This window comes from Diceros bicornis, chromosome 19 (genome assembly GCF_020826845.1).
Source record: "Diceros bicornis minor isolate mBicDic1 chromosome 19, mDicBic1.mat.cur, whole genome shotgun sequence".
NCBI lineage: Eukaryota > Metazoa > Chordata > Mammalia > Perissodactyla > Rhinocerotidae > Diceros > Diceros bicornis.
The window spans coordinates 46,788,139-46,811,796 of NC_080758.1; the positions used below are offsets into that span (position 1 = coordinate 46,788,139).

Genomic DNA, 23,658 nt, shown 5'->3' on the forward strand with positions numbered 1-23,658 from the left:
TATGCTGGTCATTGCTCCAAGTTTTTACTGCCCTGCACAATCTACCTGCTTTTAAATACTCATCAGAATCCTCAGGTAATAGGGGGCCGGCCCCGTGGCTTAGTGGTTAAGTGTGCATGCTCCGCTACTGGCGGCTCAAATTCGGATCCCGGGCACACACCAACGCACCGCTTGTCCAGCCATTCTGAGGCAGGGCCCCACATAGAGCAACTAGAGGGATGTGCAACTATGACGTACAACTATCTACTGGGGCTTTGGGGAGAAAAGGGGAAAAAAACAAAAAAGGAGGAGGATTGGCAATAGATGTTAGCTCAGGGCTGGTCTTCCTCAGCAAAAAGAGGAGGGTTGGCGTGGATGTTAGCTCAGGGCTGATCTTCCTCACAAAAAATAACAAAAATAAAAATAAATTAAAAAAACAATTAAAAAAAAAACCAGAATCTTCAGGTAACAGTTTTTGTATTTTGACCAGAGTTTGTGGTTATATCAGTGAGAGGATTAGTCTGGGGGAGTTATACCACCATACCAGAAGCAGAACTCTCAGGTTGGTGTTTTGGCTCCACATCAACACCTTGACACATCATGCCTGGTAGGAGGGCCTCCTGGGCTCCTAGCGGATGGTCCAGCCTCCAGCCAGGTTAGGCCCAAGTTATACTGGCTCTTGAGGCAGTTTCCCCCTTTTCTGCACTGCATTCATGACAGTCTAAAATCCTCTGCTTGTTTGTGTGATGATTTCATTGGCATCCATCACTCCAGTTAGATTGTAAACTCCATGTTTATCCTTTTCACCAAGATATTCTTGGGGCCTTTGCACAGAAGTGTTTGTCTGAATGCATGATGAATGAGGTTTATCAGATCACTGATTCTCAGTCTGCTAATGAGTTTTGTTCTTCCTTATCAGAATTGTATATATAAGTAGTCTTAAATATTTATTCAGAACAACATCAATGTGACCAGATGTTTCTACTTAATATTTTTATCCAATATGTAATAGTCAGTTGTCATTACAGGAGCACATGAGTTATATTTGAGAGGCCTGTAACTTAGAACTCACGTTGGCATGAACAGCATTAGATTTGCTTATTTGGTTTTCAGTCTAGTCCACAAACTCCTATGAAATCCCAAATATAACCAAATTGTGACTGCCTACACCAAAACAGTATAAAATAATACTATTGCAATACCAATAATCTTTAAAACCCAGGAAAACAAGAACTAGTATATTTAATATGCTACTTAATAAAAAGTAGGTTTAATTAGGGAAAAAACTTAGAAGGTAGAAGAACTTTTGTGGGGATGCTGAAGGGTACTTCTGAGCATTTTTCAATGGCTCAAGAGGTTGATGGTACTATTTTTCATGTATAACTTTAATTCAAATCAACTGGCTTTCCATATTTTTATATGAGTGGGGAAATCTATTTTTATATAGATGGGAAAGGAGTGGAGGAGAGAAAAAAGAGGAGTAGAGAGACAGAAAGATTCAGAGTCAGCGACAGACTCAGAGAAATACATTCTCCTGTGGTCGCTGAGTAAGAGTGATGCAATGAAAAGAATTTTATAGAGACAGGGGAGGAAGAAGCTGCCTGGGATGGAAGTAACTGGGATAGATTTAAATAGCTGAGTGAATAGAGACAGGGAAAAGGGCAAAGGCGTTGTTGGCTCCCTGAGGGAGAACAAAGGACATCACAGAGATGATGGATCAGAGTCTAGCTCTGTCCACTAGAACCTTTTGTAATGATGGAAATGGTCTATATCTGTGCTGTCCAGTATGGCAGCCACTAGCCATCTATAGCTTTTGAGCACTTGAAATAGGGTACTACAACTGAGGATCTAGAGTTTTAATTTTGTATATTTTTAATTAAATTAGATAGTCACATATGACTAGTGCCTACTGGAGGATCATTCATGGATCATTCATCATTCATGCACCATTCATGGGTGTGGGGAAGGGATTTGGAAGGGGTGTACCTCTGGCCCAGAACAGCTGATTTCTCTACATAATGGGGCAAGTGTGGTGGGTAAAGCAGGCATGTAAAGGAAGCAGGAGGCATGATGTCCATCAGTATAATGAGGACCCATGTCATATGTTCATTTCGTATGTGTGTGTGAGGAAGATTAGCCCTGAGCTAACCTCTGTTGCCAATCCTCCTCTTTTTGCTGAGGAATATTGGCCCTGAGCTGACATCTGTGCCCATCTTCCTCTATTTTATGTGGGACACCTGCCACAGTATGGCTTGATAAGCAGTGCGTAGGTCCGTGCCCCGGATCCACTCCTGCGAACCCCAGCCCACCAAAGCGGAGCATGTGAACTTAACCACTATGCCACTGGGCCGGCCCCTCATATGTTCATTTTTTAGCATGCTTTTAATAAGGTGGAAAACTATATTTGGATAAATATAAAAATGATTAAACTTAGCTACTTCAATGACATCTGAAGACTTAAAAACTACTAACTTGGACTGCTTTAATGACTTTCAACATTAATATGGAAGAAGATATCCAGATGAGCATGAGAAAGCATTGAAATTTGGGCAGAGAATGGAGGGGGCTTACAGATCATTTCTAAGGAGCATGCAGAGGGGTTTGTGGCCCCTCTCTAGCACAGGGCCTGGCATATGGTAGGTACCCTGTAAATGAATGAATGACCATCTGCCATACCAGGGCAGGAAGCAACAAGGCAGGAGCCCAGACCTGGTAGATACCGAGGCTGATGGGGCTCTCATCCTCTCTGGGGCATCCTGCAGGGACAGGCTTTCTGGGTTTAAAAGGCCAGGAACAGGGCAATCTGAAGACTCAAGACTGGATGAGGTGACCCCAAGAAGGAATCTAGAGAGATCTAAGTGTCAGACACAGGAAGAGGAAAATGGAAGGCAGCTGAGTTAGAGCCATTCAAAATGTAAGAGAACGAGGAGAAAGTGGTGTTTCTGTGAATGTAAGTGTAAACCTCCCTACAGGGAAGAAGTTTACTCCTGTGGCAGATATTCCATCACTTGGCATTCTCTGCACTGGATGTCTAGATCAAATGATAAAAAGGAAGTGACATTGAGTGATCTTAATTTGTTCTTCATACCGAAGACAAACAATCAGTCTCTCTCTCTCTCTCTCTCTCATACACTTACACACGCGCACACACACACACACACTATTATGACAAACTTTTGGTAGGTTTAGTTATTTTTGTGTGCCCCAAATAATAAAATGCTCTGGAGACTATTCACAGTCTTGGGAAGGTAAGATGAAGAGTGATAACTGAGTAATCATGTGATTGTTCGTTTTTTAGATGTTTTTCAGCTTCTTTGAGAAGAACGTGGATTATGAAACATTTAAAGCATTCAATGATGCGTGTCTTGTCTATGATGGCCGACTTGTGATTGATACCAACTTCCACACCAACGACATAGCCATCAGAGCTGCCGGCTCCCTCACCAAATTCTCCAATAGATATTACTCAAATGAGTGGACTCACAGCTGCTTCAATTCCAAAGAAATTGGCTTCCAGCTGGCAGCAGCTATGCTCAATCTCTTTGATCCAACCCTTGAGCCTGTGACTGAGCCGCCAGCTGACCTCGACCGACTCATCCCCATGTACAAGGGAGCCAAGATCCAAGGTGTGTGGTAGGCCACTTTCTTCCTTGTGATGAAGCGCCAGTTGGATCTGGATCAGTGCTCAGGGCAGCCCTCCATATTTCTCTTAGGCTTAGTGAGGAGACTCCTCAGTCCCTCAGTGGGTTTGCACAAAGACAGAGGATGGCTCTCTCTCATTTTTAAGCATTTATTGTGGACCAGGCATTATTATTATGGTCCTTTGCATTCTGAGCATTTATTATGGACCACATCATAACTGTGGTCCCCATATTACAGATAAGGAAACTGAGACTATGGAATGATTAGTAACTTGCCCAGACAGAGGTCACTCACAACCGGTGAGTGGTGCGATGCCCTGACATCTTAGCAAACTTGTATTCTCACTATAAGTTCAGAGATAGGGAGACCCTTCCAAGCATCCCAGGCCTTGGCCTGCTCTCTGGATGGATAAGCTAAATCATTTGCAGCTGTGAAATAGTCCACTTTCATCACCTAAGCCTTATTGGCCCCTAAGGAGATCATCATATGAGTAACATAGGATTTCTTTATGTTTGGGTAGTGACAGATACCTTTGAAAATAGTGTCTTTGAATGTTGTGGACCTTCTTTCAGAAAAATGCACATATTTACAAAATTGTATGTTCGCTTCCTAAAGCCATCTATGGAGCCCTGGGGTGTCCATGGACCCTAATCCAGTAAACAGAATATTAGACTAAAGAGACAAAAGCCCTACATTCCAGTCCTTGTCTTTTTCTACCTGACTAAATGGCCTCCGAGGTCCTCCTCTGCTTTTCACTCTGGATGAAACCTTAAGAAAGGTGGTGGCAATGGGAAAAGAAGAGAAGGGATGGGTGTCAGAGACCAGAGCTAGATCAGGATCATACTTCTGGGACAAGCTAGAATATTAAGAATTTGGTAATAATAGTTTTCTAAGCATTGAACAAGAACTTTGTTGATTTTCCTTATAACATTCACTTTTTAAAATATTTTGGTTACATATTGGAGGAATGATGGGGAATGGGAACACCATTGCAACATTTAAGGCCTCTATAGGTCTCGGTCTGGCTTTGGCAGGTGTAGGTTAGGGTGCCAGGAGTTATGGGAAATCACAGGATACACATGATCTTCTTGGAGCATTGATGGCTATATTATGGGGTATAATGGCACATTCACATTGATTTTATTAAATAAAATCAATCCCAGGGAGTTCCTTGCTAACAGCAGTACTTCAGAAGGATGGTTTGAGTAGCATACACCATGGTAGGCATCTGTTTGTCCCATGGTACAGATATAAGCTCTGTTATCTACTTTATTAATAACCAAATTAAAATGTGGAAAACTTGCCATTTCCTCTAGGAGGCATTCTTCCTGGGTCTTACCATTATCTGCATATTGCCAAGCCTGCCATTCCAATTCCCTTGGAGGTACAAATGGCCCAGTCTGATTTTGTAAGTACTATTCCTGAGTTTCATTTTACTTTCAAATATAACACTTTGTTTACAGGGGGGTGAAATTCTTTATTCAGAGTCTTTAGTGTAATGTATTGGTTCCTGCATCAGAAAGCCACTGTGGTAGCCAGCCCCCAAAATGGTCCCCAATGATTCTTGCCCCTTAGTATTCATGCCCTTGTATGGTTCCCTCCCACACTGAATAGGGCTGACCTGTGTAGCCAGTAGGATACTGTGGAAATGACAGTGTGTGACTCCCAAGGCTAGGTCATGAAAGATATTACAGCTTCCAGCTTGTACCCCCCTGGATCACTTGCTGCCAAGTTGTAAGGTCATGCAGGCAGCCTTTTGTAAATGTTCATGTGGTAAGGAATTGAGGATTCCTGCACCAACCATTAGCAATTTGCCAGTTGTGTTAAGGAGCCACCTTGGAAGTGGATCCTCCAGCCCCAGTCAAGCTTTCAGATGATGCAGCCCCAGCTGACATCTTGACTACAAACTTGTGGGAGACCTTAAGCCAGACTCCCCCAGGTAAGCCATTCTCAATTTATGACTCCCCAAAACTGAGGTAATAAAATTTTATTGTTGTTTTAAGCCACTAAGTGTTTTTTTTAATAGACTTTATTTTTTAGAGCAGTTTTAGATTCACAGATTTCCTGTATATCCCCTGCCCCCATTCATGCATAGCCTCTCCCATTATCAACATCCCCCACCAGAGTGGTACATTTGTTACAGTTGATGAGCCTACATTGATAAATCATTATCACCCAAAGTCCACAGTTTACATTAGGGTTCACTTTTGGTGTTGTACATTCTATGGATTTGGACAAATGTATAATGACATGTATCCGCAATTATTGTATCATACAGAGTAATTTCACTGTTCTAAAAATCCTCTGTGTTCTGCCTTTTCACCTCTCCCTCTCTTCTCCCCAACCACTGGCAACCACTGATCTTTTTACTATCTCCATAGTTTTGCCTTTTCCAGAATGTCATACAGCTGGAATCCAACAGTATGTAGCCTTTTCAGATTGGCTCCTTTCACTTAGTAATATGCATTTATTTCCTCCATGTCTTTTCATGGCTTGATAGCTCATTTCTTTTTAGCACTGAATAATATTCCATTGTCTGGATGTACCACAGTTTATTTATCCCTTCATCTACTGAAGGACATTAAGCCACTAAGTTTTGAGGTAACCTGTGATGCATCAATAGATAACTAAAATAACCACCTTCGCAGCAATGTAGCAGGTAAATTGCTTAGGGTCTGGGATGTCTGCCCAGACCCCATTGTTCTCCTGCCCTCCTCGAATTACATAAGAAAGCTGATCCAGGAGCAGAAGCTGTGGGCTGCCATGTCCCCTGGGTTCAAGGTAACTAGAAAGGACACAGCGTGGTGGCCAGTTGGTGAGCTCCTCAGATGAGATTCTCTGACAGATGGTCCCAAACTAGTGTTTGTTGTCAACTGAGAGTTTCCTGTCTGATGTGTCTTGTTTGCTTTTTTGTCAGTGAGGCAGACCCTGGAAGTTGCCTACTTTCATTCCCATTTTCTTATCTTGAATATTTTTGAGGGTTAATGATCTGACCAACTTAAAATAAACACATTACCCAGATTTCCTTGAGAACAGAGTTGGCCATGTGGCAGGTTCTGGCCAATGAGGTGTAAGTAGAAGCTGTTGGAAAATTCCTTAAAGAGGAGCAGACTCAAAATGGCACAGGCTATTGGCCTCTCACCCTTCTCCCTTCCAGAAATCGGAATCACATCTCTTCCACTTAGTTCCCATGGACTTTGAACAAGTTATTCAACTTCTCTGTATTTCTAGGATTATTAGGGATCATGTACAAAGTAACACTGCCTTAAAGGAACAAAACAGGTGACCAATCAGTGGTGGGTGTTGTTGCTAATCATAGTTCCAGGTAAATAATGAAATCTGGCTTTTCCAGGGAAAGGACAGATGCTAGGTTTTTAAAACTTACTTCCCCTTTGGCCTCTCCCAGATTCTTTTAGATGGTCTGATGCAAAATTTTCTTATAAATAAAGAAAGGATCATAGTGAATGGTGTTCCAGGTTCTATTGCTTCATAACAAAACTTAGCAACATGAAGCAGCCATTTAATTTTGCTCACAAATCCTGTGGGTCAGAAATTCGGACAGGGCACAGTGGGAACAGCTTGTCTCTGCTCCACAGTGTCTGGAGCCTCAGCTGGGAAGACTAGAAGCTTAGGGGTGACTCAATGGTTGGATCCTCTGAAGGCTTGTTACTCATAACTGAGGCTTGCTACTTACCTGAGCTGGGATGACTCAACCACAAGGAGTGCTGACTGGAACCTCACACCTGGGCTGTTTCTGTGGCCTGGGTGGCCTCAGAGTAGTCAGACTTCTAAGACAACGTCTCAGGGCTCAAGTGCAAGTGTCCTCACTAGCAAGTTGGAAGCTGCATTGCCTTTTATGTCCCAGCCGCAAAAGTCGCAAGACGTCATTTCCCCCACACCCTCTGTTAGAGCAGTCACAGCCCACCAGAATTCAAGGAGAAGGGACATAGAGTTCTTCTGTCAACAGGAAGAGTGTCAAGGTCATATTGCAGAAGTGTATGTGAGATGGGCATGTGATTGTGACCATCTTTGGAAAATACAGTCTGCCACTGATGAGGTGGGGCATTAGATGAACAGGAGGAAGCCCAGACGATGTGTTCAGAGGCTGAGCATTTTGGTTACTGTAGATAACTAACCAGAGCCGAGTGTGTACAAGAGCTAGAAAATATTGGGCTTGGCTCCAGACAGAACCAGGTTCTTCAAGGACACTGTGTGATTTCCCACATGCAGAGTCATTTATTTATGAACCGCTGGCTGCATTAAATACGCAACTCTGAATAAAGTCACACTAGAGGAGCCAAAAGGGGTTTTTAGATAATGAGAGTTTTAATAAGAATGCAACTTAAATAGATTCTTTGTCTGGTGCTGTGACAGTATTTGAACAGGACCCCTCACTTTAATTAACCATTTTGCCAGGTGGGCCTCCTTTTTAATTAGTACAGAAGATCTAAACATATTTTTTCCATTTTATTCTCCAAGAAAAAAAAATGTAGAATGGTTCCATGGCAATCTTTTGGGGTTGGAATTAATTTGATTAAGTAAAATTTTTGCCAAAATGGTCAGGCAGTCACCTAAATATAGCCAATTGATTGAGGATGGAGCCCATTGCACAATATTTCACTAGAGAAACTAAATTACTATTCTTACAATAAATGTAGTACAGATGAATCTTATCTGACTTTTATAGCACTCACTAATTGGAATATTTAAGTAAGAAGATAATTTAGTAATTCATGAACTCTCTGAGAGGTAACCTGACAAAAGGAAGAAAGGGGACCCCAAGTCGTCTACATAATAAACTAATTTACAGATTCCAGTCCACATGCTTTGTTGGCTTATACACCACAGAATAAAGAAATTTGTCACAACAAATTCTGCCTTGGATACCATTAAATTTAAAATTGTGTGTTCATCATGAGAATTGGGAATGTGATTTCCTGCACACCGAATCTGATTAATCCTGTGTCTTCCATTTGGCATGAATTCCAGAGCCATTTTCCAACCTTTGTCAAAATCATAAAGGAACTCAAAAGGATAATTGTATTCAGGAAAAAAGGAAGAAAAAAAAACACACCAGAACCAGTTACTCCCTCAAAATCTTAAATTCGAGATCCCAATTTCCTAACAATTTACTTATAGACTTAAAAGAAGAAACTAGACACATCCCACAGGATTGGAAAGTGTGTGAAATAATCATCATTTCCCTAGAACCCCTCAGGGCGTGGGGCGGGGTAGGGGGGTGGGAGGGAGGCTGGAAGCCGCTGTAAGTCCTCGTTTAGTGGAGTGACTTTCTGTGAGCATAGGCAGAAGGAGGCCTGGGCTTCCCTGGATTTTCCTGATCTGTCAGCAACTGTGAACGAGAATGACCTAAGAAACTTAGATAGGTCTGCCTGGCACTCCGAGGGTAATGTGTGTCTGAGAAACCCATCTGTAGGTGAATCGTTTTTAATGTCAATGCAAAATATTTTAATGCATTCCACGTTCCCAGAATGGCCCCCCAGTTATGCTAACACAGTGCCAAATCTAATTAAAATGGACACAATTACTTCCATAGTTAAGACTAGCTGTCATAGCACAACTTGGTCATTTCTTTCTCTACAGTGTAGCTGTTTGGTGCACTTGTTAAGCCTCGTAGTACTAAAACATACAGAGGCAACCCAAAGACTATAATTCAATATTTAAATTCAAAAATAAATTAAACAAACAGACAAACAAGCAAACAAACAGATTCATGACAACAAATCATTGAAAACAATGCTGAGGATGCGGGCCTGGGGGAACAGACTGCCACTGGAGGCCCAGACTGCTCAGATTCTCAGCCAGCAACCTGCTGGGGTTCCACGAGAATTTGTCAGGACACCGCTGAAGTCGCTGTGGCCTTTGTCTTGAGAAGCTTGACCTCGGCCAAATCAGCCCCCTAAACACAGAGTCCTTATGAGCAGAAGGTGAAACTCTGCTTTACTTTAGTGAAACTCTGCAAAATCAAAATTTCACCCACGTGGGCAGATCTCAAGCTGTGCCCCTTTGATGCAGGGTTTCCTTTCTTAATCACTCAGCATCAATTTGTAAAAAGAGGAGGTGGAGGAGGAGACAAAGACCTTGTGGGATTGCTGACCCCGCTCTCCAGTTCGCCCTGGGGAGAGCTGGCAGCTGGTACTATGCCAGCGCTGTTGACGGTGCTCCTCTTTCAGATCCACAGCTGCCACCAAGGCAAAGGAGTGGCCTTTCCCTAGACACTCACTCAACTTTTCCACAAGGCATCCCTGCCATGAAGGGGCCTCCCATCCCGGGTGGAGTGGGTCGGGGCTAAGCCTAAAGCTGCTGGTGCCAAACTCGGATGGTCTTTAAAGTCTTGTGTTTAATCTTAGAAATGCACATGAAGGGCGCATTCTTCACTCTCACTGGTCTATGCGTATTTAATGCAGAAATAGCATTTACTGTGGTGGGCCACCAAGTAACGTTGATGCCAGGGATTATTCTGGGATGTCATGTGTCCCAGCCCAGATGTGTTCACTGCGCAGTCTGAGAAGTCAAAACTTGAGGAAATAGACCTGAATGAAAAAATCCATGGGGCGATCCAGGACTGGAAATCTAGGACTTGCGGCAAGAACAAAGGGTGAGGGGATGATCGGATAAGGAAACCAGTCTGCAGCCAGGGGCTCAGGCCTGGCTTTTTCCAAACTCTCCTCCTAGGAGCCCCACCTTTCCACACTAGACAGCCCCACTCCCTCCCTGGATCCCTCCCTGCATCCCTCCTTCCTGCCCTCCCTCTATCCTTCCCCACCTTCCTCCGTCAGTCCTTCTTTCTCCCTTGCTCCTTCTGCTTTCTGTTTCATTTCTCTCCCTCTCAATTTTTTCATCAAAAGTCTGGTTCCTTGCCACAGCACAGCCAGAGTATTTAAAAATACCTTTTTGTCATTTTAGAAGTGATAGTCATTGTATAAAAATTAGAACCTACAGACAGTCAAATGAACAGAAAGAGCAACAACAAAAACGACACGGTCTCCTGACCACAGAAAATGACCGTTAACATTCTGTTAAAATGTTGATTAATGTTTCTGTAGTATCAATGCACAATGAACATATTTTCCTGTTATGAAATACGGTTTACCAATAATCTTTATTGGATGCATTGCATCTCATTGTGTGGATGTGCCATTGTTTTCTTAGGTAATGCCTTACCAAGTGGTTTTTTAACACTTGCTGTGGAGGTGGATTTCCTCTCCGTCTCCATCCATCTCTATGAACGATGGGCCACCTGCAACTCCCTTGAGGTGCCATCCCTCACCCCCTTTCCTAAGCTGTGTTTGTTCTCTCCCCCACCCCCAAATACCCAGTTTCTCACACACGCTTGGGATTGGCCCAGGATTTGCCAGGCATCCTTCCTGTATATCTCACCTTGTGCCTTTACAGCTGGCTGATCTTCCTTGGGGGCTTCACCATGTGATACCCAAACACCCACCAGTTGCTTCAGTTTATTTAAAAATCCAGTTAAACCATGTGTCCTTGTTTAGACAAAGTCCCTGGGGACGCCTAGGACTAAGTCAATGTTTGGGATCAGTGCCTGCCAACTTGCCTTGTATTTCTAAATGCCATGTTCAAGTTCAGAGCCAAAGCTTAGGTCTATATGCACTCAGGAAGGATTTATTGAGCGTTCCTGTGTGCTAAGTTCAGAGTCTAGGGGCAAAGTGCAGGTTCAGCCGCCACCCACAAAACCCATGTTTGTCCGCTGAGGGGTCCCAGTTTGGTTGCCTGAGCCAGTGGGGAGCGTGTCTCTGGTGTTGGTCAGTAGCCATTGGGGGCTGAAATAGAAAAAGTGGTCATGACATGAAGTAGAGCAGCATCTTTCCTCATCATCTGGGTTTATATGAGAGTTTCAGCCAGTTTCTAGAGGACATAAAGCCACGAATCCACACCTTTGATGATTTATAAACTAACAAGCTGCCTGCAGAACGTGTATGTGTATTTCCCATAAACTTGAACCTTCTTCCGTGGAACAGACCTTACAAAATAGCTCAACCTCCCCAAACCCAGCTGTCAGGGATTCACCTTTTACTTGTTTCCTTTGTTTAAGAAAACTTTAAAAAACTGAAATGCTTTCTGATCACTTTTGACTAGGAGGTTTTTCTCAAAATGGTGTTGTGAAAAAACTAAGAAAATTAAGTCTTAAAACACCTTGCAGAAGAGAAGAGACCTAGTTCCACATACTAGCTGTGCGAAGTATTGAGTAATAGAGAATTGGTCGTAACCTAGCAACTAATTTAGAAACGTGGAACAATGCAATCACAGTTTAAAACATCCTGAGGAACATTTAGTCATGAAATCCAAGTATGTGGTTTATGACACATGGTTATCTTCTGTTGAGTTTAATCAATATCTATAACTGTTATTTGCAACAGCAATAAGATAGATATAACCTGTTTTATTTGAAAAATAAATTGCTATGATAAAGTTCCTAAGTCCAGAAATGTTTCTGATGTTGTTTTTCTGATCCACCCCCACCAGGGTTTAGAAATAGTAACAGGTAATGCGAAAAATGGGACTTACTTCCGAATACATATTAACAAGTATAAAATGGTGGAAACCATCACGTGCCTTTCTAAAGAGCCTTTCCCGGCCTCCAACTACATCCGCTTGTTTGGCCAGCATGAGCAAGTCCTCAACAACCTGTGTGCTCGGTATGAGGAGGAGCTGATCACAGATCTCTACAGGTAAGCTGGACGCTGTACTTTCCTAAGGGACATGCAGACATACATAATGTCTTGTGATGTGCCAGAAAGCAAAACAGAAATCCCTGGGAGACGCTAGAGTGGCAGAGATTTTGTTCTAATATAATAAAGAATATCTGACTGCTAGCATTGGCTAGAGACTGAAGAGTCACATGGAGAACTGCGTGGACTCTTGACGGGACCACACCTGGTCCCCATGGCTACGCGCAGGCCCAGATCCCAGATGCGTTCATACATGGCCTCCACACCACAGACGGGTCTGGATGAGATGATATTCAAGTCCCTTTCAACACGGGCTGCTGAGAGCAATGGTCAGAAATTTAAGAGGTAGATTTGGGAGCAGGATGTGGAAGCACCTGGTCCAGGTGGAACTTCCACAGCCACGGACAGGCTGTTTATGACTCCAGCCTTCTTCCTCACGGCACGTGCTGCAGCAGAGGGGGCGGCCGTTTGTCCAAATGTTGTGAAAGGAATTCTGCACTGGCAGGTGGGTTAGACTGGGTGATCTAGATCTCAGTCTTTTCAAATTCTAAGACACTCTTTTATCCTGTATCTCTAGGAAGGCTAGAATTATAGATTAGAAAGCTACTTCTGGATGCAGTTTGCTACTTAGAAAGATTAGGAGAATTTCCCTCTCTCCACAAACAAGATGATGACAAACCTAGTACCAGATATGGATGTAGGATGTAAGTCACGGAATTCTGGGGTCCTCAGTACCCATGGAGGTGACTGCCAGGATCAGAAGCAATCTCTCTTCCCTTTTAAAATTTTTTTTAAACTGTAGAATACAATACAAAGCATACAGATGAAAAAGTATATAGACTATATATGTACACTTTAAGGGATAATAGTACTGGAAATCTATGTGCCGACCACTTACGTTAAGAAATAATTCCTTACTTCCTCTCTGATCACACCCCCTCTGTCTCCTTGGAGGTAAGCACTATCCTGAAGTTTGGGTTAATCATTTCCTTTCTTTGCTGTAAAGCAGACATTGGCAAACTTTCTCTATAAAGGGCCAGAGAGTTTTCAGCTTTGAGGGCCATACGACTTCTGTCACGGGTACTCAACTCTGCCACTGTAGTGTGAAGCAGCCATAGACAATGGTACACAAATGGACATGGCTGTGTCCCGGTAAAACTTTATACCAAAACAGGGGCCGGGCCTCCCTTGTTTTAAAGATGTGCCATATATATATGATTTCCTAAATACTATGTTAATTTGTTTTGCCTACTTTTGAATCGATTTTATGACCGACGAGAGAAAGTCAACACTCTGTTAAGCACTATGTTTGTGAGGCCCACCCAGGATGATATACGTGGCTGTAGGTCATTTGTTTCCCTGCTGTATAATAGTCCCTTATACAACTGTGTCACAGTTCATCCTTGTATTTCCCTGGTGAATGATGTTTAAAGTGTTCCCAGTTTGGTGTCGTTACAAACAATCGTATGAGCACTGTGACCACACCTCATGTGCAAGAATTTCTCTTGTGTGTACTAGGTGATGCCAGAATGTTCCCCAAAGTAGTTGTATCTACTGCTGTGTCTCGTGTACCTAGAGAACCTCTACAGCCCTGTCAGCCTTGGCGCTATTGCACTTTAGAATTTGGCCATCTGGGCCGGCACTGTGGCTTGGTGGTTAAGTGCGCGCGTTGCGATGCTGGTGGCCCGGGTTCGGATCCCGGGTGCGCATCGAGGCACCACTTCTCCGTCCATCCTGAGGCTGAGTCCCACATACAGCAACTAGAAGGATGTGCAGCTATGACATACAACTATCTACTGGGGCTTTGGGGGGAAAAAATAAAATAAATAAAATCTAAAAAAAAAAAAAAAAAAAAAAAGAATTTGGCCATCCTGGTGGTGTGAAAAGACATCTTCCTATGGTTTTCCTGCTCCCTTCCCGATTCATAATGCAGCTTAGTGCCTTTTCATTTGTTCGTGAGCAGTTTGTGATAGTTTCTGGGAAATGCTTGTTTGTGACATTTGCCCAATTTTCTTTTGGGTGTCTTCTTCTTATTCCTTCACAGGAATGATTTACATATTCTGGATACAAACTTGTGTTGGTTGTGTATTTTTAATATGTCTTCTCTCATTTTGAGGCCTGTCTTTTCACTTTCTATATGGTATCAATTAACGGATATTCTTAATTTTAATGGAATCTATTGTCTTCTTCAGGGTGTCTTGGATACTTTTGTCCCTTTGCTGTTCCATTAGTTTTGTAGTAAACTTGTGAAGCCCCATGAAGAGCCCCATTGGATTTGATAGGAAATGCATTAAACCTTAGATCAATTAGGTGAGAATTGACATCTTTGATATTAACTCCAATATCATAGCATAGTATAGGCCTTGATTTATTTACTTCTGTTTAATATCTTTGAATAAAGGTTTATAATCGTTTCCATAAATGGCTTGCATAATTTTTGTTTAATATGGTCCAAAGTGCTTTTTTATTGCTGTTGTAAATATCATTTTCTTGTTGATTGCTGCTATATAGCATATAGAAATGCACTAACTTTTTGTTGGGTTTTGTATTCTGCAAATTCCCTAAACTCCCTCCTTCATTCAAATGATTTACCTGTAGATTCTCTTAGATTTCTCCCACAGAAAAATTATATCATCTGCAAATAATGACAGTTTTGTTTCTTCTTTTCCAATCTTTGTAACTTTAATTTCTTTTTCTTGTCTTCCTACACTGGCTAAGATTTGCACTAAAAGGTGGGACAGACGTAGCAGCGGATGGCACCCTTGCCTTATTCTTAATCAAAAGGGAACATGTTCAATATTAAGTGTGTGACATTTGCCATACATATTTTTGTAGGTGCTCTTTATCAAGATAAGAAAGTTTCTTTTTATTACTGGCTTGCTAAGCATTTTTATCATGCATGGGTTTTTATTTTTTTCCAGAAAAAGTACTTAATTTCTGAAACATTTTATGTATGAGGATATCTTCCTAATGCTTCCAATTAGAAACTATATTTTGGTAAAGTATCAAATTCCTTAATCAGGCTTTCCCTCCTCAAATCTTTGTAGACTTGACTCCAATATTTATTTAAAATAAATAAAAATACAAGTATTTAGAAAATGAATTCATGTGTTCCTTAGCTTGTGCATAGGATTTTATTGTTGCTTTCAACCTTACCCAAAATATTTGAGTTAGGGGAGAATCAGTTTTTTGTTAAAGAAAAATTTTACTTGGTGGGGAGCCATATGCTAAGAGTCTTCTCTGAACATCTTTTCATGTTTGACCCAATTCCAAAACCCTAGCTGGTTTGTTTTTCCCCAAGAAGAAGGTAATGTTGAAACAGATAGACTTTATGAGCTTGGGCCCACTAGTTGGGGCGCAGCTGTTAACTGATGACAGTAATAATTTTAAAAGTTAATTTGTTTGCTAAGAGTGAATATTTGGGATGGCAAAACGAGACAACACTGTATATTAGCGTGTGCCAATTGACATCTGTAAGAAAGAAGAAGCAAGGGGAGTGGGAGATGGCGGCTGATTGTTGAAGGGGTCGCCGATCACTTTTAAGTAAGGCACTGAGGGCACTGCCATGCCTTGTCGGTCACTCCCATATGTATGTGAGCGTGTACATGCAGCTGTGGCCACGTTCTTTTCAAGTGCCACGAAATGCTGCCAGATCCCAGTGCTAATTCTTGGCCCAGCACTGGCTGCCCTGTCTGTTGTTAGACAGACTGGCGAGGCTCTTTCCAAGTAGGCAGGGTGAATGGTTTAGCTTATTTTGGCCACAATACGAATACTGATTGTTTCCCTGACCTTGGCAGCACCAGCAACATTTCTTGTTCAAATCTGGGCCTGTTTCCATCGCCGCGTCTGGGGTCACACTCCTCCATGCTGGGAGGGCTGACCGTTGACCAGCTGCTCTGTCTTCTGAACGACAGACATGACCTCAAGATCATGTTCCTCTCCAGGTTCAAAGAAACCCTCTGGATCCTTGCTCTCCACTTCCCCCCATCGATTCTTACCCCATCAAGGGCTAGGACAGAGCAGGCACTGGTGGTGCCAGCAGGCACGGTGGCAGCCACAGAGGCAGATGCTGTAGCAGTCGAGCCCTCACGAGCAGTGGCTCTGGCTGCCTGCAGAGGGCTTGCTTGGAGCCATTTGGGGACATGTGGTGGTGGCTGAGCAGTCAGCCACTGTGATACCCAGTCGGACAGCTGTCACAGGACAGTAGTGCGGCTGAGAGTCTGGGCCCCGGCTGGCTTGGATTCCATCTATATTTTATCCTTTGTTTTTACCTTGGAGTGCTAGTACAAACTATGGCGATGAAGAGAACAAATTCACCACTGGTGACTCCGTGCATGTGCGTGTGTGTGCGCCTGTGTGTGTGTATGTGTGTGTGAAAGAGAGAGAGAAAAATAAATTGATCGATTGATTTACCATTTTGGAAAAAGAATGGAGCCTATTTTTATCATTTGTTCCTTTTTGAACCAACCAGCATTTAAAGTCACGTAGCAACTATGTTACTAAAATGTACTTCTCCCAGTGTTACCCATAAGAGCACTTGTGTCCGATGCGCACACGTACACACACCCATGACAAACCTTGCAATGCCCCTGCTAAGTCCTCTGGAATGAACAGTGCCTTCCACCCTGCTGATACTACTCCTCCCTCAGGACCCTGGGGGGCAGAAGGAGCATCAGCGAGAGTGCTGAGAAGTCAGGAAATGGGAACCGGGGGTGGAGAGGAGGAGGGGGGCTGAGGCGGTTTCGTGAGAAGTCTCTGTCTCAGGGCTTTAACAAGGCATGTCCCGTGCCTTCTCTGCCTTCTTAACTCCACCTCGTTTCATTTACCCCACTTATTGATGGCCCTGCAAAGAAAAGGTCTTGCCTACTGAATCCCTCCCCCCTTAGCCTTAATTAACAGTCTGTAGCATCCTTTATCCTCACGGCGTGAATAGGTCTTGCCCTAGAGTCTTTGTGTGAGCCCATCAGATGCTCATAAACCTTGATTAAATCACCTCTTTTCACATCTTAACATGTTCAGCTCTCAAAGACTGCCCTCATCCAGCCCTCTCCTCCTGCAAGCGCTCCATCCTCCTCCACACTTCCCCCAGACACTCGAATGGCCTATTTTTAGTGGGTAAGTGCTGCTGTGCACAGTATTCTAAGTGGGATTTGAGCAGGCTCTTTAAAACACTGCCATTACCTTTTTGAACTGTGAAGCTCCAGAAGTTACTCTCTTAGGAAAGCTGCCTTGTGCTATCTCTGTCTTTGGAGCTGCAAAGCAGGATGCTGCCAGCCCACATTGTCTCCTAATTTATTTATTAGATTCCAATTGGAGCCATTTAATCATGACTTAAATGTTTTTCTGTTCCTCTGTAGTTAGTGGCCTTGTGCTGTGTCCAGTGGAAAATCTCACACTAAATTCTAGGTGCCCATTTTTCCAGACTCATCAAAATTTTCTTGAAATATGACTGCCCACTCCAACGTGTCGATTTTTTTGTACATATCTAAAAGTTGTTGGATAATAGTTCTCCCAAGATATAGACTTCCGTGTCGGCCACTTACCGACTCAGCAACCTGCCTTTCTGTAGACTAAAGTGTTCCTGCTCGTCAGTTTCATCTCAGATAATGCCAGTTCTGTTTGATAGCCTTATAAAGAGTTCTTTCTCAAGTGATTTGCTAAAATCGAAATCCATTCTCTTCATTTTGCTTCCTGGTCATTTAATTACAGTTTCTCTGCCCTCATAAAGGCGATTTAGGTCAGGCTTGCTCCGTCCGGGGCTCCTCATTGATCACTTGCTGGCCGCCTTGCTCCAACAGGCAGCTTTTTGCCAACTGGTGTTTCTCATACTATCACATAGCCTGTGAGGCTGACTCACGTTTTGAACATCCCTTGTTGCTGGCACAGTCAACCTTAGATCTGGAAGTATAGACCAATGTGGGGGCCAAATTCCATTTGACACAACGTATGTCCATTTTTATTTGACATATTGCTCCGATTAGAAGACTAGGGTTTTTTTCCCTAGTATATGTCACCTCCCTCCCTCTTCCCATAGTGACATTTGTGTGGAATTAACCTTTCCTGGGATGAAAGGGGAGATTGTTCTGAACCATCCTGAAATTATAGCCAGCACATGTCCCCTCAGATATCCATGCCACAGATTATACTGTGAACAAACACACCCATTCACATAGTCAGGAATGAATGTTAACAGTAACGAACACATGGAGCTCTGCATAAAATATGGAGATTTTTATTTATCTCGTTATCCAATGTGTTCCAGTAATTTGCCTTGTCATGAACATATTGTTTGGCATATCATGTTAGCATTTATCAGAAAGGCCTGGATTGAGATTTTTTATGTTTTGAGGTATCTCAAACCATACCTTAATCTCATTCCCTGTTAGTAAGAGTCTTTGCCTTGAGGAGGGTGCCCATGAATGAATGAAAGAAAAATGAGTATCCCTTCTCAGCCAAGATTTTTTTTAATGTAAAAGGCATTTATTAGTGAGAATTTAAGAATGAGCAAGCAGGGCCGGCCCCGTGGCTTAGCGGTTAAGTGCGCACGCTCCGCTACTGGTGGCCCGGGTTCAGATCCCGGGCGTGCACCGACGCACCGCTTCTCCGGCCATGCTGAGGCTGCGTCCCACATACATCAACTAGAAGGATGTGCAGCTATGACATACAACTATCTACTGGGGCTTTGGGGGGAAAAAAATAAATAAATAAAATCTTTAAAAAAAAAAAAAGAATGAGCAAGCAAATTCGGTACCTATTAACATCAACCTAGGGGCCGGCCCGGTGGTGTAGCGGTTAAGTTCTCGTGCTCTGCTTCAGTGCTTGGGGTTCGCCAGTTTGGATCCTGGGCGTGGACCTATGCACCGCTCATCAAGCCATGCTGAGGCAGCGTCCCACATAGAGCAACTAGAAGGTTGTACAGCTGTGACACGCAACTATCTACTGGGGCTTTGGGGAGAAAAAAGGAAAATAGGAGGAAGATTGGCAACAGATGTTAGCTCAGGGCCAATCTTTCTCAAAAAAAAAAAAAAAAGCTAACATCTACCTAAAGTGGGAGATGAGGGGCTGGAGCTCACATTTATTAATGGATTCTTCTTCACCAACATTTCTCTACCCACTTTGTTCAACGTGAATTCCCAGAGTCCTTATATCATATCACCCCTTCCAAGCAGGCGTTATTCCCTCCTACAACAGAGGAACTTGACATTCTCCCTGCTATAAAAGAAAACCAGTGCTTTCATTATCTGACAGGAAATATGTATGTTTAAATCACTTATTCACACCCGGGGGAGATGATTCCAGTGCAGGGATGGCCCTGCATCCCAGAAGCAGTGCTGGAGTGTGAACTGTACATGGGACAAATCATGTAAAGTGTGAGACATAATTCACATACATGACTGTTGGACCACACCTGCAACATTATAAAACAAATTCAACAAACACATAGGGACAGAGATTGGATTGGTGGTTACCAGAGGGGAAGGGGGGAAGGGGGAAGGGTGAAAGGGATAATTCGGTACATGTGTGTGGTGATGGGTTGTAATTAGTATTTTGGTGGTGAACATGATGTAATCTATGCAGAAATAGAAGTACAATGATGTACACCTGAAATTTTTACAATGTTATAAACCAATGTTACTGCAATAAACAAAAAATTAAACAAAAAACAAATTCAAACTTTTCACCAAGCTTTATAAAAACAAAGAAATACCTTGTGGTGAGACCACCCCGTCACCTGCAAGTTACCTGTAGTCCCCACCTCCACTGCTGCCTCCCTGAGCGCCAGCTGTGTCATGCTGTGCCTGTGCACTCCTGGTGTATATTCTAAGAGAATTTGGTCTGAAACTCTGGCAGTGTGTAAAAGCGAATTGTTACTGCTCTTTCCCGAGAGTTGAAAGGACACTACACTAAGACAGAGCGTTCGATTCCGGCATTGTTGTTTATTAGCTTTGTGAACTGGGGTGAGCCATTTACCCTCAGTGAGCATCAATTTCCTCATCTCTAAAGTAAAGATATAATCTATGATAAATCTGCCCACATCACAGGATAAAAGTAGATGATGACGTGAAACTACTTAAAAGATGTGGAGTACCAGAGAAGTGCAAAGTTCTGTAATTACTTTAGCTCAAGTGTTCATATTTGCTACAAGTCCATAGTAGCCTTTATGGAGAGGCAGACACTTCCAGCCTTTTATGCAGTATTCCTTCTCCCTCCTAACTTAAGGAAAATTTGGGAAAATACAGTGCTTCCTTTAAAAATCAAGTGAGCAAATGTTTTAAAATCGCACTAATGTATGCACTTGCTATATCTTGTTTTAAAAAATATCTATTTGGAGGTACCCATGAAATTTTATATGATTTATTTTTTTTCAGAATCATGCTCTGAGGAAAAAAAATTACTCAGAGAGAGATCATTATCAAGAATTAAGTGTGAAATCAGGTGCTTTATTTGGAGTCAGTAATGTCTGAAGACTAGAGTTGATAGTGTACCTCCCAGGGCACTTTATAGCAAAGGAATGGATCAAATGTTTCTTTATAAGTAACACTTAAAGTCGATTTCATTTCAAACCACTGGCACCAAAAGCTACCAAGTAGGTTCTGAATATCATTTAAAGTTTGAAATTATGAGCTATGTGAGTTATATAGTAATTCTAGAATCTATCACATAGTTTTAAAAATTGTTTTGGAAAATTGTTTCATGCATTGTCAAGTTACAAAAACCTTAGCCCTGCACTGTCCAATATGATAGCAAATTGCCAGATGTGACTATTTAAATTTTAATTAAAATTAAATAAAATGAAAAGTTCAGTTCCTTAGTCACACTAGCCACATTTCACATGCTCAATATCCACATGTGGCTAGTGGCTACCACGTTGGACAGCACAGAATAGATTATTTCCATCATTGCAGAAAGTTCTATTGGACAGTGCTGCTGTAGACCAGTCACATTCATGGAATTTGTAATCAGTGATGTTGGACACAGCATCTATGGACAATCATTTCCTAAATAGCTAATCATCAGCCCGTTTGGTTCTGAGTCTCTGACAGGCAGATGTGGTAACTAACAGGTGGATGCTCAGTGAAGGCCCAATGGGTAAAAGGAAGAAGTGATTTCTCGCTATGCCTGCTTTTGTAGGGTCAGTCAGAAAGAAAATTCTCCCCAGATCATGGGCCAAAAGTGGACAGATGGTGAAGGAGAGTGGTGTGGGAGAAGGGGAGGAGCAGGCAAGCTCTCTGGTGCATTTGGTCACACTGTAGGCGAGGCAAGGGACACTTGGCCTTGCTAGCTAAAATAAAGGTTCCATCCCACCATGTATATCCTTCCCTATTCATTTATACTTGTGTACACTCAGCTGACCAAACCCCAAGCAACCTGTCACTTCCTCATCAATTATCCACAGCAGTCTGGATTACTAACATCCTATCCCATTGTTAGATCCCAGGTCTTGATTTTGGGTTTAGGAGATCTGAATGGTATATTCAGAACTGACTTCTGTCCCTCTGGGCATCTTTGTGATAACACTTTTCTTTTCAAACCTTTGCTGCAGAAGTTAAAGTCTTTTATATATTTTCTTGCTCCTTCTCACCTGGCAGCGTGTAGGTTGAACGTTATCATTTATGAGTTTAAAATAATAGCTGATGAGTCAATGGTTATCTACAAGGATACTAAATTGCTTTAATATAAATACCTCTTTACCAAGCTCCAAGAAACAACTGAGGTGTTCTATTGTTATTGGAATTGTTAAAATAAATGCATTTCAGAAATCATGTTTTCAGTCTACTGAACCATGAGAAGAAACTGGCCTGCCTACCTAAATTTTTTATGGCAACTAACAACTGCAAAGACATGCTTTGAGGCCAACTGGGCAGCATGGAGTTATCACACATGCAGCATTCTTATTCCTTTCCTCCTAGGCCTGGATCTTTTTATGTCTCTTTTTGAGGATTATTTTGTACATATTTGTTTACTTTTTACTATTTTCCATTACAAAAGCAATACATGTTTATTATAGAAAATTAGAAAAATAATTTAAAAGCTAAGTAGAATACAAAACCCATACCTAATCTCACTGCGCAGAACATATTTCAGGTGATTGAGTTATATGCGATGAGAAGAGTTGAAGGGTAACTGCTATTAGCTCCTAGAATTAAGACGTGCAACAAACTCATGGACAGCACAACTTACCTCTGTTGGAACCTGGGTGCTAGGAAAGACCTTAACTTCACCCCAACACACTTGCCTCACAGAGGAGAAAACCAAAGTGGAAGGGCTTGCCGTGGGTTAAAACCAAGATGTGGCATCAATGACACTGGAACCAGAGTCCCTTGACTCTCAGTCTAATTCCCATTATACAGGATGAGGGGTATGTTTTCCATTATGCAGTGACCACCCTTCAGAGAAAGCACTTGTTGTGTTTGACTTGTCATTTACCTCTTGTAAGAAGATCAACCAGAAATACAATTTATGCTTGGGACATGAGACTAATTTTGCTTTTCTGACAAAATACCTCAGGGGATGCACAGGATAATTCATGTGTGGAGGAAGAAAATATTAAAATGTCTATTTGTATTTTTATTTTTTAAAAAATAGAGAGGAATCAAGATTTATTAGTATTTGAAACACAGAAACCGGTACTCCCTTGGGCCAAATGAAAGACAGATGTGTGTCCTTCGTGGACTCAACATATTTGAGGTTACAGGGAGGTGTCACAGTTTAGAGGGGTCAACCTTTTTAGTGAACTTTGGAACATACTGCAGTTTTTGTGTATCTGTGGATTTACAGAGACTCTCTGCTTTTCACTAAACTCACCTCCACAAAATGGACAAGAACATTTAAAGGACTCCTCCAAAGAAACCACAGATTGAAAATTCTGGTAAAGCATGCCTGAGGGAACCAGGAAGTGGCAGAGCCAACCTGTCTCCTGTTCCTCAGAAAAGCTTTGTAACCAACCACATTATGAGTAAGTACAGTGATTAATCTATCAGTCAGGGTTCAGTTGCAGAGAACAGAATCCTCTCTGGCTAGTTCAAACAGATAGCGATACTCTGTCAGTTTTGGATAGTTTATAAAATTCCTTGAATGGGCTTTGATCTGGTTTCCAGGAAAAATTCAGAAAACAGCTCTGCAGACCTGGTCAACCTCTGCAACAGAGAGGAAATTGTGGAGTTAGGAAACTGCCACAACAGCTGCCAGCACCATGACCACACTTTCTCTGCCAGAATGCACACCAGGAAAATGGGTACCCTAAGTCCTGCCTCTTGCCACTAATAGGATTCTGCTACAGCTGATGCCAAACACTACCGTGACTAGGCTTACCAGCAAAAGCAAG

At 42.4% G+C, this 23,658-nt stretch overlaps 1 protein-coding gene across 1 annotated transcript in view; it reads left to right on the forward strand.

The window, feature by feature from the left end:
* Positions 1-23,658, forward strand: part of CFAP61 (cilia and flagella associated protein 61) — a 286,840-nt gene that overhangs the window by 219,873 nt on the left and 43,309 nt on the right. The window contains exons 22-24 of the mRNA XM_058563317.1: positions 3,278-3,605; positions 4,938-5,029; positions 12,127-12,332. Coding sequence (XP_058419300.1) covers positions 3,278-3,605; positions 4,938-5,029; positions 12,127-12,332 — 626 coding nt within the window. The remainder of the gene's footprint in view (positions 1-3,277; positions 3,606-4,937; positions 5,030-12,126; positions 12,333-23,658) is intronic.